Consider the following 16,420-nt stretch of genomic DNA (forward strand, 5'->3'; position numbering starts at 1 on the left):
TGAATGTATGTAATGGCAAGGGGTGCTTGGGTGTGCTGGAGGGTCTATTGATGCTGGCTGCTGGGGAATCTATTGTTGCTGGAGGCTATCTATTTTTGGAGGAAGGAGGTCTATTGTTTCTGGGAAGGTCTTCTGTTGCTCCTGGGGGATCTATTGTTGCCAGGGTGCTTATTATGTTGCTGGGGGGGTCACTTGTTGCTTGGAGGGATTTACTGTTGAGGGGGCGGTCTTTTTTGCTGGCCGTTGAGGAATCTATTGTTGCTGGACTGGATCTGTTTTTGCAGAGGGTTTAATTGTTGCTGGGGAGGTCTATTGTTATTGGTGGGTGATCTATTGTTGCTGGTGGTGGGTCTTACGTTGCAGGGGGTCAATTGTTGCTGAGAGGGATCTACTATTGAGGGAGGGGTCTAATGTTGCTGGCTGCTGAAGGGTCTATTGATGCTGGCTATTGGGAATCTATTGTTGCTGGGCTGGAACTATTGTCGCTGGGATGTCCATTGTTGCTAGATCTAATTTACTGCCTTTCTTGTTATCATTAACAAATTCCATACAAAATACTTAGGACCACAAAATGATACTTGGTTCTGTATTCTCTAAAAAGGGTGGTACTGGGAGGTGGGTAAGGGATGGAACCAAGGAACGGTGCTCAGAGGTGGGTAGGGGGTGGAGTTAAGGGGGACTCAGAAGGGAGGAGTTCCTGCACCTATTCTCTGAGAAAAAAAGCCCTGTGTATAATAATAATAATAATAATAATCCAAACCCCCCCGGTACATAGTATACCCTACTCCCAGTATCTTAGATTGCATCGAATCTGTTCGAACGACAAAGATTTTAAACGGGAGGCGGACTCCCTTCGAAAGAGATTGCTTATTAGAGGCTATTCATGGACTACACTGCGAAAAGCTTATAATAGGGATTATAAGCACAAAAGAGAGGAAGTTAGGTTCCAAGGCCTGAAACAACCAAAAACAGAAATAGTCCATTTAATAACACCTTATACTCGACCAGCGTTTCTCAACTCCGGTCCTCAGGGCACACTAACAGGCAAGATTTTAAGTATTACCTTTGGGAGATGCAGACTAGAATACTGCAATCACTGAGCAGCAAATGATATCACCTGTGATGTATTTAAGTTTTCTTGCAAACCTGGCCTGTTAGTGTGCCCTGAGGCCCGGAGTTGAGAAACACTGTACTAGACAACATACACAAATTAGAAAAATACTTCAACAACATTGGTACAGACATCCATGCTGTCATCTGCCAGGTTTCCACCCACTGTCCAATATACTCCATGGCTATTGGATCAGTGTGAAACATCAAGACAGCATGAGCTGTGTCCCTGTTAGGTAGAGAAACCAAAAACTCTATCCACTCATTCTAGCACCTACCTAGGAGGGCTCTACATCTGTATGGCAGGGTCTGTTTGATTATTCACCTGCTGGGATGGTGCTCTGATGTGAGAAGCTGCAGTGTCAGTATTCCTTTAGCAGTAATTAACCCCTTACGGGTTTTTCTCACCCAGCAATCAAACAACTGTTACACTGTCTTTTTTGACAGCTTAGGAGACTTTAGCAGCCGTAGTTTGAATTACGAATTAAAAAAAAAAGAAATACTACATAGCTTGAGTAGCAATTATATACTGTATGTTATAATATTTTTTTCCTAACAATATGGAGTTCTCCCTTGCACCGTGTCTGTTTATCATGGATTTATTTCTTACTGTGACAGGTCCTTGTGCCGCTGCAGCCTAATCCCTCTATGCTGTGGCTGCTCTATGCAGGTCATAGCTGGAGGGGGCAGCGTCTTCCTTACTGATACTGTTCCTGGATTGTCAGCCCTTCTGCAGGCCTCATAAAGCTGGTGTATGGGAAGCTGACTAATGGACACTTTCTATTAAGCCTCTCCAGATCTGCATGTATTAGGCACACCGTAGACTGGGCTTTTGGTGCTTGACAGGCAAAACCCTGTATAAAATTCCTGCTTTGTTCAGGCATCTAGGGAGGAAGATGACCTCTACCAACAGGTTGCCACAGGTAGTCAAGACACTGTAAAGGAGTCTGTTACAACTCTCCCTGTGCAAGGAGTCTCAACTCTGACCATGTCAAGCTTTTCCCTTGCAGGACCAGTCAACTGACCAATTTAACCATCGTCAAACAATTCCTAATAGGAAGATAAGGATGGTCTATAAGCAGGTTTTTGTACCTCCCTTCCTGCAGAGATAACTGCAAAGTAAGTATTTTTAGCACTTCCAAAGGAGTGCATTGCCTTTTTCCCCTACGATGTTTAAGCTAGAAGCTCATGCTAGAAGAGTGGTGCAAATTGAACAGAAGGACAGAGCAGTGGAATGTCTTAGTGGTCATCACCTTGCAGCACTGGGTTGTTCAGTCCAAACCCCAACCATAACACTTCTACCTGCACTGCAGGATGTCAGATTAGGCACTTGTGAAGAGGGAGAGGTCTTCCAGTATAATGAGTCACCTATTTGGTTGACGTGGCCTTAATGAGCTTAGCCATATGCATGGAATTGCCATTGTGGGATGCTGTGTCCTTCAGGGGTATACTCAATAATAATGATTAGGTGGGTCCTTGGGGGATTTAGGGTCTTCTGGTGGTAACTTTGTGTTGGACTTGTCCCTAAGGGGTATATCTACCTGCAGTTGTAGCCTGTGAACCTGCCTTAACCTTTGCCTCTCTTCCAATGCAATGGAAGTTGGGATGAAGAATATTGATTCTATCCTAAAGAATAATTCTATGAGTGGGACAATCTTGTCTGCATTGCAAAAGTTTAAACTGTATCCTTTAAGGGCTTGCTTCATTTGATAGCAATGATCTGCATTTAGTCCGGCCTCTTTCTTTCGAGTAAATGTCTGCTGAATGAAAGAAAACTGCAGTTCTAGAGTCAGTGTCTAACTCCAAAGAGGTTTGCTCCTACAGTTCCGACTTGAAGTCCAGAAAGAATTGAAGAGAGAGGAGAGTCCTCAACCAAATAGTCAGCAAAGAGCTCCACTTCTGGGGGAGAGGTTGCTTGCTGGTCTTTTTCAGATTGTGCCACCCATACATATCCTATGGGGACCTGGTTGCTCCTCTTCTGATTGGAGGGTACAGCTTTGGTCTCAGACATTTGGACCTTCCGGACAAGCACTTCAGGACATGCTTGAACATTCAGTCACCTTTAAGCCTCTGACTGTGCCAGGAGGAATCCTTTGCTCCAGCAACAATGCTTGATACATTTTCGACCGATTCAAATTGCCCTAAAAGCGTGAAATGAAACTAATTCTAGAAAGCGAAATAAATAACTAAACAGATTTATCTGAAACAAAACAAATGTTTCCATTCTGCACATGTCTATGATGTTCAGCTTAAGTATTAATTAATATGGCAATTGATGTTGTATGTTTAAATAGAGAGAAAGCAGTATGGCGGGTTTGCTATGACTAAATGCTTGTAGTGTGAAACGCGTTGACAGTCTCATCTCTCCTGCCATGTTGTCACTTCTGGATATATTCTAATAAAGGAGTATTTTGTTGGAGCATGGTTGTCCATTCAAGTTTCTTTTGATGCCTCAGTGAACAGCTGGACTTGCACTGATTGTGTGAGCAGAATAATGTGCACCAATGGGATATATTTGCGGGTTATCTTCCCTAGTTTATGACGCAGAGACAGGAGGGAATGGAGAGGATATGGATGCCGTACTGGAGGAAGGTGCAGAGGATTTCTCTCCCCCACATTGTCATTATAATGAAGAAGGACCTTCACACAACATGCTTGCTAACGTTGAAAAGCTCATTTCCTCTGTCTGCAAAATCCTTGACATTATACCATTGAGAAGAAGATTGGGATTCTGGCACTCCAAATGGTTTATGTCTCTACAAATAAGCGGAGGCTTAGGGGGGCGCGGACATTATTCTCCTGTATTAAACCACTTCCCGCCCAATGACCTCATATGACGTCATGGACTTTGAGTGAAGATATCTGGATGATGGGTGGAGCTACAGGCATCATTCACATATCTTCTGCACCGTATAAACAATCATATGGTCTGTTCAGCCACTTGATTGTTTTTACAGGCGCCGCCCTCATGAAAGTAAAAAATATTGTTTTTCTTTTTAAAATTGTCGGTCATTTTTTGATTATAGCGCAAAAAATAAAAAAAAACGCAGAGGTGATCAAATAACCCCCAAAATAAATCTCTATTTGTAGGAAAAAAAGGACATTGATTTCATTTGGGTACAGCGTCGCACGACTGCGCAATTTTCAATTAAAGTAATGCAAAAAATGGCTTGGTCATGAAGGGGGTTAAATCTTCTGGGGCTGAAGTTGTTAACTGTCAGTTGCGCGGTCGTGCGACTCTGTACCCAAATAAAGTCAATGTCCATTTTTCCCCACAAATAGAGATTTCTTTTGGTGGTATTTGATCTCCTCTGCGGTTTTTCATTTTTGCGCTATAAACAAAAAATTTCTAACAAAACAATATTTTTTACTTTCTGCTATAAAACATCCAATAAAAATGTTAAAAAAAATTATTTATGAATCAATTTATGCCAATATGTATTATGCTACATGTTTTTGTTTAAAATAAATCTCAATAAACTTATTTTAATTGGTTTGTGCAAAAAATTTCTTGTCTATAAACTATGAGATGTATTTATGGAATTTTTATTTTTTTACTAGTAATAGCGGCGATCGGTGACTTACAGCGGGACTTTATTGCGGCGGACAAATCAGACACTAACTGACACTTTGTGAAAACCAGTGACACCAATACAGTGATCAGTGCTAAAAATATGCACTGTCACTGTACTAATGACACTGGCTGGGAAGGGGCAATCAAAGGGTTAAATGTGTGCCTAGCCAGTGTTTTTGTATTGAGGGAGGTGCTTTTCCTAGGGGAAGGCATGGATCAGTGCCTCTGCTTTGCAGGAACACAGGATCCATGCTTTCCCTACTGACATAACGGCAATCTGCCTTGTTTACATAGATGGATTGCAATTCTGCCTGTGTACCGAACGATCAATGGGTGCTGGCGGACATCGCATCTGCGGGACCTGCTGTGTAGAATCACAGTGGTAGTGAGCCGCTGGCAGCGCGCACTTGTGCACACTACCTGGAAGTGCAGGATCACGTTTATATACGGGGTTCTGAGCAGCACGGCTGCCCTGTAGCAATAAAACTGCTATAGGGAGGTCGGAAAGTGGTAAAGACTTTTTTCACACCCCCAAATTTTGAGTCCCCCAAATATACATTCCAGACTCTGAATCTAGTAGGTGTTTAAAGCAAAGAAACAAAAAAAAAAAAACTGTGTGAGGTCAGCCGGGAAATAAATACAAAACTGTTAATCCGAGCATGAAGCCTGCCTGGCCAGGAAAGGGGGGGGGTGAGCGTGTGAAGGTAATAGGCAGTAATATATTTCTCCCCCCCCCCCCCTGGTGGGAGTGGAGATGACCCATCTATAAGGATATACAACACAAGGCTGTGTTCGCACTACGAGACGTTTCTCGGGGCTGCAGTTCCTCTGAGCTCCACAAGCTCGTGATCTCACTTCTACCCAGACAGGAAGTCTCTATGGAAGACAGGAAGTGATGGCAGGTACAGACACAAGTTCCATGTGGCACAAAGGAGAGAGGAGACATTGCTGGAAGTGGCAGTAGAGGAGGTAATAAGATCTTATTTTCTATTTACACCCAGTAACCCCCCCCCCCCCATCACGTCCGTCCTCCTTCTCCATAGTCACTGTTTATCTCCAGCAGCTGATGATATGCACATATATAGTGTGGAAAGCTAGATCAACCCCTTCAGGGTCGAAAAATTATCTTGAGATTATTCTGGAGATTTGTCACCTTTCCCACCAATCATCTTCTCACCTTAGCAGTCTCTTGTAACGAGGGATGAGGGTTCTCCTGAAATTTGCCCTTTCACACCCTTCCTCTGAAGACACAAATATCTTCATGCTTCCCTATATTAACCATGTGCCTGCCCCTCCTGTAGGCCCAGGATCGGCATGGTGGATGGAGTGGAGGGTGATCAGTTCTCAGATCTCTTCTCTGGTGAATGAATGCTGAAGAGATGAGCATTTCATCACTTCCAGGTTTAGTGCCATTGTTCCCCGGTCACTGTGGTCAGGGATGAAGCTGGTTGATCCCAATCTGTACTTCATCAGCTTCACTGGGGTCCATAGGTGACTTTGGAGGTCTAATAAACCCCTAATGTCTCCTTAACCGGTTGCCGACCGCCGCAAGTACATATATTGCGACGGTCAGCCCCGGGCAGGCATAGTGATGTACCGGTACGTCACTAGCCCGGGAGCCAATAGCGGGCGAGTGCGCGTCGCCGGAGGCGCGCTCCCACCTCGGCTCGTTCACGGACACCTCCATGCGTGTGACCGGTGGACCCGATGTCCGTCGGTCACTCGCGAGCGTCCGCTGTGAAGGGAGAAAGGCAGGCGGCTAATGTAAACAAAGCCGCCTGTCATTCTTCCCTGTGAAAAAGCACTGATCTAACGGTCCTGCTATGTAGGACCATTGATCTGTGCTGTTACACACACAGCCACATCCCTGCACAGTAAGAATCACGCCCCTAGTGACACACATAGTCACTGCATCTCTAATAAAGTTAACCCCTTCCCTGGCAGTGTCATTTTTACAGTAACAGTGCATATGTATAGCACTGATTACTGTAGTAATGTCACTGGTACCCCCAAAAGTGTCAAAAATGTCAGTCAAGGGTCCGATCTGTCCACCGCAAAGTCGCAGTCCCGCAAAAAGAAATCGCAGATCGCTGCCATAACTTGTTAAAAAAAAAACAACAACAAAAATGACAAAAATCTTTCCCTTAGTTAGTAAACGCAATAACTTTTGCGCAAACCAATTAATATACGCTTATTGTGATTTTTTTTTTTTTACCAAACATAGGTAGCAGAAAACAAATTGGCCAAAAATTTTTAAAAAATTTGATTTTTACATTTTTTTGGGTAATTTCATATAAAAAAATGTGAAAAATATTGTTATTTTTGCAAAATTGTCGCTCTTTTTTTGATTATAGCGCATGATCAAAAAATCGCAGAGGTGATCAAATACCACCAAAAGAAAGCTCTATTTGTGGCAAAAAAAGGACATCAAATTCGTTTAGGTACAGCGTCGCACGACTGCGCAATTGCCCGTTAAAGTCACGCAGTGCCGAATCGCAAAAAATACCCCCTGGTCAGGAAGGGGGTAAAATCTTCCGGGGGTTAAGTAATTAAAGAGGACCTGTCATTTATATTACGCTGTCACAAAGGGGGTATTGGCCGCACACTAGAGTGAGAGCAATGATTCTGGGGCCATTATTACCGGGTTTCTCTAAACGAATGACCTGTAGGAGCTTTTATAGCGTTGTCTTTGCACCATGTTGGGTAGTGAATTTAGTTACCATTTCATGGGAACACAGAGTTTTAAGGGTTGACATAATTGTGTGTGTGTGTGGGGGGGGGGGGGGGCTTTGTTTTTACAAGTTTAAAATACAGATTTTATTGTGTGTGAAAATGTTATTTTGTTTAAAGCCCATCTCTGGGGAAACAAAAAATTACCAAAACCCAAATGAGCATTTAACCCTCAAATAATGGGGGCAGCCCCACTTCAAGGGTTACATGGTCATTTTGGTGTAGGGAACCAGTAAAAGCACTTTTACTTATCCGATCCGCTGATCTCTCAATACCGACACTCTTCTCTACTCCCCTACACTCTGGCAGTGGACTGTCCCTCCTCCTGTCCAATCAAGGGCTATGGGCTCTGCATTGGTCTTGATTGTCTCAGAGAACCTGTGACCACTCTTTATAAAAAGATCCCCCTAATTAACCCAATCTACATGTTCCAATTCCCACTAGGGGCAACCCGCCTATAACCCCTTATATTCCAATTCTAATATTGTCCAACCAATGCAATCCAGATAATTCTTCATTATCCGTCTACAGAGAAACCCGCATAGATCACATAACCACACCAATGAGGATGGAGGAGGATCGGTGTCACATGACTGAGAGGTTATTAAGCCACACCCTGGAGATTATCTACCTGCTGATCGGAGAGGTGAGGAGGATTCTGGGAGGTCACATGACATCACTCTTATCTCTATTAATAAAACACAGACCTGACTGGAGAGGTGAGGAGGATTCTGGGAGGTCACATGACATCACTCTTATCTCTATTAATAAAACACAGACCTGACCAGAGAGGTGAGGAGGATTCTGGGAGGTCACATGACATCACTCTTATCTAGTCTGGTCAATAGACCATGTTCTTATTATAGACATGTAGATGATGTCAGATGATTGATATCGGTTTATCTTTCTCCTGATCTGTAGGATTGTGTTGTAGTGAAGAAGTCTACTGGAGAGCCAATCTCAGGAGGATGGAGCAGGACCCAAATCCCCACCATGGTGCCTCCACCTCATTCTCCTTTACCTGAGAGGAACAGATAGCAGAAGATCCTGGAACTGACCACCATGATGGTCCATCTGCTGACAGGAGAGGTGAGCGGTGCTGGGAATTCTGGGACATTATCCAGTAACAGACAAGGGATGTGTCTGGATGGTGACTGTATCATTGTGTGTGTCAGGTTCCTATAAGGTGTCGGGATGTCACTGTCTATTTCTCCATGGAGGAGTGGGAGTATTTAGAAGGACACAAGGATCTCTACAAGGACGTCATGATGGAGAATCAGCCGCCCCTCACATCACCGGGTAAGAGGAGACTTTATTGTAAAGGAGAGAGCAGTACGGAGGATCCACCTAGATCCCCCATCATCTGATAAACACATAGAAACAATGTATTCAGTCAGTGTGTGTGTTTCCTACAGATGGATCCAGTAATGGGAACCCACCAGAGAGATGTCCCCGTCCTCTGTATTCCCGGGATTCCACACTAGAAGGTCACACCATCCCCCACCATCATCAGGTAGATGAGGAACAATCACTGATAGTATCATTAGGATCTGTATATTATCTGCATTGTTACCATTGATGTCATTTTTATTATATATTCAGAGTGGAAACCTGAGAGATTCTAAAGTTGAGGTTAAAGAAGAGATAAAAGAGGAGGATGATGAGGATGGGGTGATGAAGGAGTCAGAGTTTCTAAAGGAACACAAAGATCTGTACCAGGACACCATGGTGGAGTCATCCAGCTACAGAAACCCACCAGAGAGATGTCCCCGCCCTCTGTATTCCCGGGATTCCACACAGGAAGATCACACCATCCCTCAATGTTACAAGGTTGGAGGATTGGAGTATCTAGAACATGGACTTCTGGGGAGGATGTGTTTTTTTTTTTTTTATAATATCACAGTTTTAAAGCTTATAACCTACAGATGATATTCTCTCGAATTTTCTTGATTTAGAGTGGAGATCCAATCGATATAGAATTTGAGGTTAAAGCAGAAGAAGAAGAGACGTATGTGAGGGATGATCAGCAGTCTACGGAGGAGGATGGAATAACGGGGACATTTATAGAGGAGGACACTCCTACAGAGATCAGCACAGGTGGGTCATTAACACTAAATACATACATGACATAAATACATGTAATCCACCACTGATTACTGAATACCAATATTATGAGTCCTGACCCCTCCACTATATACTCTATGTTGTACATTACAGACTTCTGCTCTATCTCCTCTACCCACCGCTACACTATCTCACAAAAGTAAGTACTCCCTTCACATTTTTGGAAATATTTTATTCTATCCTTTCATGTGACAACACTGAAGACATTACACTTTGCTACAATGTAAAGTAGTGAGTGTACAGCTTGTATAACAGTGTCAATTTGCTGTCCCCTCAAAATAACTCAACACACAGCCATTAATGTCTTAACCGCTGGCAACAAAAGTGAGTACACCCCTAAGTGAAAATGTCCAAATTGGGCCCAAAGTGTAAATATTTTGTGAGCAACCATTATTTTCCCCTCTTGGGCATGGAGTTCACCAGAGCTTCACAGGTTGCCACTGGAGTCCTCTTCCACTCCTCCATCACGAAGCTGATGGATGTTAGAAACCTTGCGCTCCTCCATCTTCCATTTGAGGATGCCCCACAGATGCTCAATAGGGTTTAGGTCTGGAGACATGCTTGTCCAGTCCATCACCTTTACCCTCAGCTTCTTTAGCAAGGCAATGGTCGTCTTAGAGGTGTGTTTGGTGTCGTTATCATGTTGGAATACTGCCCCGCGGCCCAGTCTCTGAAGGGAGGGGGATCGTGCTCTGCTTCAGTATGTCAGAGTACATGTTGGCATTCATGGTTCCCTCAATGAACTGTAGCTCCCCAGTGCTGGCAGCACTCATGCAGCCCCAGACCATGACACTCCCACCACCATGCCTGACTGTAGGCAAGACACACTTGTCTTTGTACTCCTCACCTGGTTGCCGCCACACACACTTGACACCATCTGAACCAAATAAGTTTATCTTGGTCTCATCAGACCATAGGAGATGGTTCCAGTAATCCATGTCCTTAGTCTGCTTGTCTTCAGCAAACTGCTTACGGGCTTTCTTGTGCATCATCTTTGGAAGAGGCTTCCTTCTGGGATGACAGCCATGCAGACCAATTTGATGCAGTGTGCGGCGTATGGTCTGAGCACTGACAGGCCGACCCCTCACCCCTTCAACCTCGACAGCAATGCTGGCAGCACTCATACGTCTATTTCACAAAGACAACCTCTGGATATGACGCTGAGCACGTGCACTCAACTTCTTTGGTCGATCATGGCGAGGCCTGTTCTGAGTAGAACCTGTCCTGGTAAACCGCTGTATGGTCTTGGCCACCATGCTGCAGCTCAGTTTCAGGGTCTTGGCAATCTTCTTGTAGTCTATGCCATCTTTATATAGAGCAACAATTCTTTTTTTCAGATCCTCAGAGAGTTCTATGCCATGAGGTGCCATGTTGAACTTCCAGTGACCAGTATGAGAGAGTGAGAGCGATAACACCAAATCGAACACACCTGCTCCCCATTCACACCTGAGAACTTGTAACACTAACGAGTCACATGACACCGGGGAGGGAAAATGGCTAATTGGGCCCAATTTGGACATTGTCATTTAGGGGTGTACTCACTTTTGTTGCCAGCGGTTTAGACATTAATGGCTGTGTGTTGAGTTATTTTGAGGGGACAGCAAATTTACACTGTTATACAAGCTGTACACTCACTACTTTACATTGTAGCAAAGTTTCATTTCTTCAGTGTTGTCACATGAAAAGATAGAATAAAATATTTACACAAATGTGAGGGGTGTACTTACTTTTGTCAGATACTGTATACACATAATATGGATTCTCTTTGTTACGCCTATTTCTGGACATTTTATATCTGATGAAAAAATCAAATGAAAATGAAAATAAATTTCTTCCCCCAAATCTGTGGACAATAAGTGGGAAATAATAATCCAATCTGTGCGATATCACCGCGCCGTGTAACAATCAGACTTACAATTCAAAAATATGAAATCTATTAAACAGTGTCAGGAAATGAATAAATAGTAATGTGATCGTCCAATAAGAGGATAGAAATGTGTGTCATGTGACACGTGTCATCAGTCAGGGCCAATATAAATGATAAAGTGCGAGTGCAGAAATTGCAGATGAGAAAGGTGCTGGTGGTCACTTCCACTCACCTTACCATCTGACTCCTGTGTTACCAGCGAGTCCCACAGATCCCTTCCCCCTCTAGGGATATCGCTCACTCCTTTCCTCCTTCCTCTTCCTCCACGGTATATATGGGGGGGAGGGTAGAAAATAACCCCCCTCTAGTGCTCTCCGTCTATCTGCTTTATTCAACATTAAAATCCAAGATGATAGAATTACAAAGCCGGGACTTGAGCAGTGCGGACTAAACAAGCTTCACAATGTGATCCTTCACTCAGATACCCCTTCCCTGGGATGGCCGAGATGGGACGTCCCTGCGCAGGCTCCGCCCATATTTTCTACCCCCCCCCCCCCATATATACCGTGGAGGAAGGAGGAGAGGAGGGAAATTATTTCCCACTTATTGTCTACAGATTTGGGGGAAGAAATTTATTTTCATTTTCTTTTGGGCTGCATTTTATTTGTTTTTGTGTTTAGTGAAAGAAACTTTCTGAATGTAAGCTGCCATTGGCTGAATGTTTCTGTGAATATTTATACACCATTCTTTACACTACATGATTGTACCGATTTTATTATTTATTTTATATCACATTTTCTATCTGTTGATTTGATTGGAGGACAGACTTTTACATGTTGATAATAATGTGATAACATCCTCCAACTTTGGGACCTTAAACAGAAAGTGGTAATGAGGGAGGAGTCAGTAACCCAATGATGGTGGTCTTCAGGATCAGTCCAGTCTTCATCTTGGTTGTTCTCCCCCCCCATCCTCACTCTCTGACCTCTGGTGGGGCTCAGCCCCGCTGTTATTCATGACTAAATCATGGACTAAATAAGGAAATGCAGGACTTCTTGTGTTGGGAAGATGGCAATGAGTGATAGAGGGGGAGGGGGCACTCATCCTATAATCCCCTCATCACTGTCACTCCTATAAAAGACAGTTCTCGTTGTTTCCTCACTCTCTGACTAAGGTCCATGAATACAGAAATGAACTGGTAGGAGATCAGAGGACCCATTTACTAGTTACCTTGAGGGGGGAATTGTAAGATCCTCAGAGACAAAGCTGCCTGATGTGGGCGGAGTCCTGGTTTAGGAGAACCAATCTGCTGATGTCTAGTAAATAATCTTTTTATTTCTATTTTAGTAGATGGACGGGAGATGAGGAAAACCTCAGAGGATTGTCTCACTTTGTCTCCAGACTGTAAAGTAGAAGATGAGGACATCACACAGTATAGTCCAGGAGAAAACCCGGCTACCTCACATGTCCATCCGCCACCACACAGTGTAGATGGACCATTGTATTCCTCTTATCCTGAGGAACCTCAGACTGTGAGGGACGGTGCCGGACCATCGTATTCCTCTTATCCTGATGAACCTCAGACTGTGAGGGACAGTGCCGGACCATCGTATTCCTCTTATCCCGAGGAACCTCAGACTGTGAGGGACAGTGCCGGACCATCGTATTCCTCTTATCCTGAGGAACCTCAGACTGTGAGGGACTCTGCTTTCCTTTCACCAGATAAGAGGTTCTCCTGTACTGAGTGCGGGAAGCGTTTCAGTTTTAAATCCAAACTTAATGTGCATAAAAAATATCACACTGGTGAGAAGCCGCATTCCTGTCCTGAGTGCGGGAAATGTTTTTCAGAGAAGTTCAGTCTTTCCAGACATTAGAGATTGCACACTGGTGTGAAGTCGTATTCCTGTCCTGAGTGCGGGAAATGTTTTTCAGATAAGTCCGCTCTTTCCAGACATCAGAGATTGCACACTGGTGTGAAGTCGTATTCCTGTCCTGAGTGCAGGAAATGTTTTTCAGATAAGTCCACTCTTTCCAGACATCAGAGATTGCACACTGGTGTGAAGTCGTATTCCTGTCCTGAGTGCGGGAAATGTTTTTCACAGAAGTCCAATCTTTCCACACATCAGAGATTTCACACTGGCGAGAAGCCGTATTCCTGTCCTGAGTGTAGGAAATGTTTTTCATATAAGTCTGCTCTTTCCAGACATCAGAGAATGCACACTGGTGAGAAGCTGTATTCCTGTCCTGAGTGTGGGAAATGCTTTTCACAGAAGTCTGATCTTTCCAAACATCAGAGATTGCACACTGGTGAGAAGCCGTATTCCTGTCCTGAGTGTGGGAAATGTTTTTCACAGAAGTCTGCTCTTTCCAAACATCAGAGATTGCACACTGGTGCGAAGCCGTATTCCTGTCCTGAGTGTGGGAAATGTTTTTCAGATAAGTCCACTCTTTCCAGACATCAGAGATTGCACACTGGTGAAAAACCGTATTCCTGTCCTGAGTGCGGGAAATGCTTTTCAGAGAAGTCCAATCTTTCCGTGCATCAGAGATCGCACACTGCTGAGAAGCCATATTCCTGTCCTGAGTGCGGGAAATGTTTTTCACAGAAGTCCAATCTTTCCATGCATCAGAGATCTCACACGGGGGAGAAGCCAATTTCCTGTCCTGAGTGAGGGAAATGTTCCTCACTGAAGTCCTGTCTTCCTGTACATCAGGGGTTCCACACAGCCCTTGAGGTGTAATAGTGCCTTGAGTGCGGGAAATGTCTTCTATATGAATGTTGGTGGACATGTGGGGAAGAAGCACACCCTGATATACACCTCAGATATACTCCATGGCTGATCTTCATCATGTAAGAAACACTTCAATAAGGAGATCAGAGATCACCAAAGACATGGATGAAGTGTTGTCCCGGGTTGGCCATTAATAGCAGGAGAAAAATAAAAATGGAGGGCCCTGCCACCGGCGGCCATTTGCATTGGCTGGGAGCCCAGCTGTTAGCGGGTGGCCATTAAGTGTTAGACACGTGAAATTCGTTTCGGTGCAAATACAAATTCCGACATATTTTTGGTTATTCCTAGATTCGGATGTATCCAAATCTCCAAATGAAATTGTAATGAATTTTGTTGAAATCTGTTAAAATTTGTTTTGTTTATTCATTTTCTAACGAATTCCAACTTTTCAGAACGATTCGAATTCGGATCAGTCAAAAAAAACAATCGACCAATGCTAATTCTTTGTGAAGAAATAGCTGGTTGTTAATCAGCAAGCCGGGAAGCCGCCCGCCCGCATCCTTACCAACCATGACTCATCAGCTGTCAGCGGGCTTCCCCACTGACAGATGAATGGAAAGAAAAGAATGCCGGCATTTCCCGGAAATAGAAAAAAATGATGTGCTCCCCGACCCCCAGTCCATACCAGGCCCTTAGGGGCCAATATTGAAAAAAGGTGATGTAGACAGGTGGCCCGCCTCTTACCAATGTAAATGCGGAACCTGCAGTAGGCAGAGGGCCTCCATGATGGCGAGAGCGTCTTTTTTTATTTATTTTTTCGGGTGCGGCAGGCATTGTGATTGATGACGGATCTACATTGGGGGAGGCTGGCTTTTATATTTTTAATAAAGAATTTTTTAAAAATTGTGTTTGTGTATTTATTGCTTTTTGACACTTTTTTTAGTGAATAGGTACAGGTACTATGGTCCCGATACTCATTCACATGGGGGGGGCAGGATCTGGGGTCCCCTTGGTAAAAGGGGCTTTCAGATTACGATGATCCCCCTGTCTGCAGACCCCCACAACCCCAGGCCACGGTTGTGGGAAAGAGGCCATTGTCCCCATCAGCATGGGGACAAGGTACTTTGGGGTGGGGGGGGGGGGCAGAACTGCCAGAAAACACCCACCCCCACCCCATGGTGAGGGCATGTGGCCTTTTATGGGTTAGAAGGGGGGGCGCTCGCTTGTCCCCCTTTTCCTGACTTGCCGAACTGCATGCTCAGGTTAAGATCTGGTATGGATTTTGGGGGGACCCCACGCCATTTATTTTTTTTACATTTTGGCATGGGCCTGGTATAGACTGGGGGGGAGGGGACCATACGTCATTTTTTTAATGAGAGTCCCAACATCCTATCTGTTCAGAGAAATGGAAACTACAGATGTTCACAAGGAACCACTGTCATATGTGTGGACTTTAAGGGCACAGCATGAGACAGATAACAACTCCATGGATTTATCCTAAAATAACATTTATTGATTTATCTAAAACTAGATCTCAATAAAATGAGGAAACTGACCTCAAACTGAGCTCAGCTCGTACACAGGAGATCAATGTCTCCTACTAATTTCACTCATGTACATCATACATATATAAGGATAAGTTGGTATATATCATAAGGTTCGTGTAGGTATAGATATTTCCTCTCTTCACTTAGATGTAACATTTAGTGATGGCCATGTACTTTATTACTGAATATATCTTATTACTATTATAACAATCTCCTTACTATATGGATTTTTTTTGTCTCAGCTTTTTTTGTATACATGTCTGCATCATATTTGTTACTGATGTCAACATTTGTATCAATTACTGTATGTATAATAAATGACTACGTTCAGATTCTATTTTTGTATATCTTAGTTGATGACTGGCCTCATATAAAGTCCTACGACCTCTGTTTTCTGTTTGCATTAACCAATCAGGGATGGAGGCATGTCACTGTGTTTGCTTTGGATCATATTCCTCTATCTTCGTCTGTTCACTAGTCAACGCGTTTCACACAAGGCTTCTTCAGGACTATGAAGATGTACAGACAGTTTTCTCTTAAAATTAACAGACTCGATATTAGTGTTTCATAGACATAGAACATAATCTGTATTTATGTACATCATAATAAATACAAACATGGTTTACTAGCACATGGCATTCCTTCCAACCCCCAACAAATTAACCCGACCTGGGGCGGACACAGGGGGAAAATCAGAACAAAATGTGTTGTGTATATAGGTATCTGTCCTGAAGAT

The 16,420-nt window shown here is 43.7% G+C and overlaps 1 protein-coding gene across 1 annotated transcript in view; it reads left to right on the forward strand.

The window, feature by feature from the left end:
* Nucleotides 1–6,122: 6,122 nt before the first annotated feature.
* The window catches only part of LOC309550251 (uncharacterized protein), a gene marked incomplete at both ends in the record, with an annotated part of 57,505 nt that continues 47,207 nt past the window's right edge, over nucleotides 6,123–16,420 (forward strand). Inside the window, 2 exons of the mRNA XM_082250661.1 lie at nucleotides 6,123–6,175; nucleotides 13,408–13,989. Of these exons, the coding sequence (XP_082106787.1) occupies nucleotides 6,123–6,175; nucleotides 13,408–13,989 (635 nt within the window). The remainder of the gene's footprint in view (nucleotides 6,176–13,407; nucleotides 13,990–16,420) is intronic.

Source organism: Pelophylax lessonae, assembly GCF_965119305.1.
Source record: "Pelophylax lessonae genome assembly, chromosome: 3".
NCBI classification, from domain to species: domain Eukaryota; kingdom Metazoa; phylum Chordata; class Amphibia; order Anura; family Ranidae; genus Pelophylax; species Pelophylax lessonae.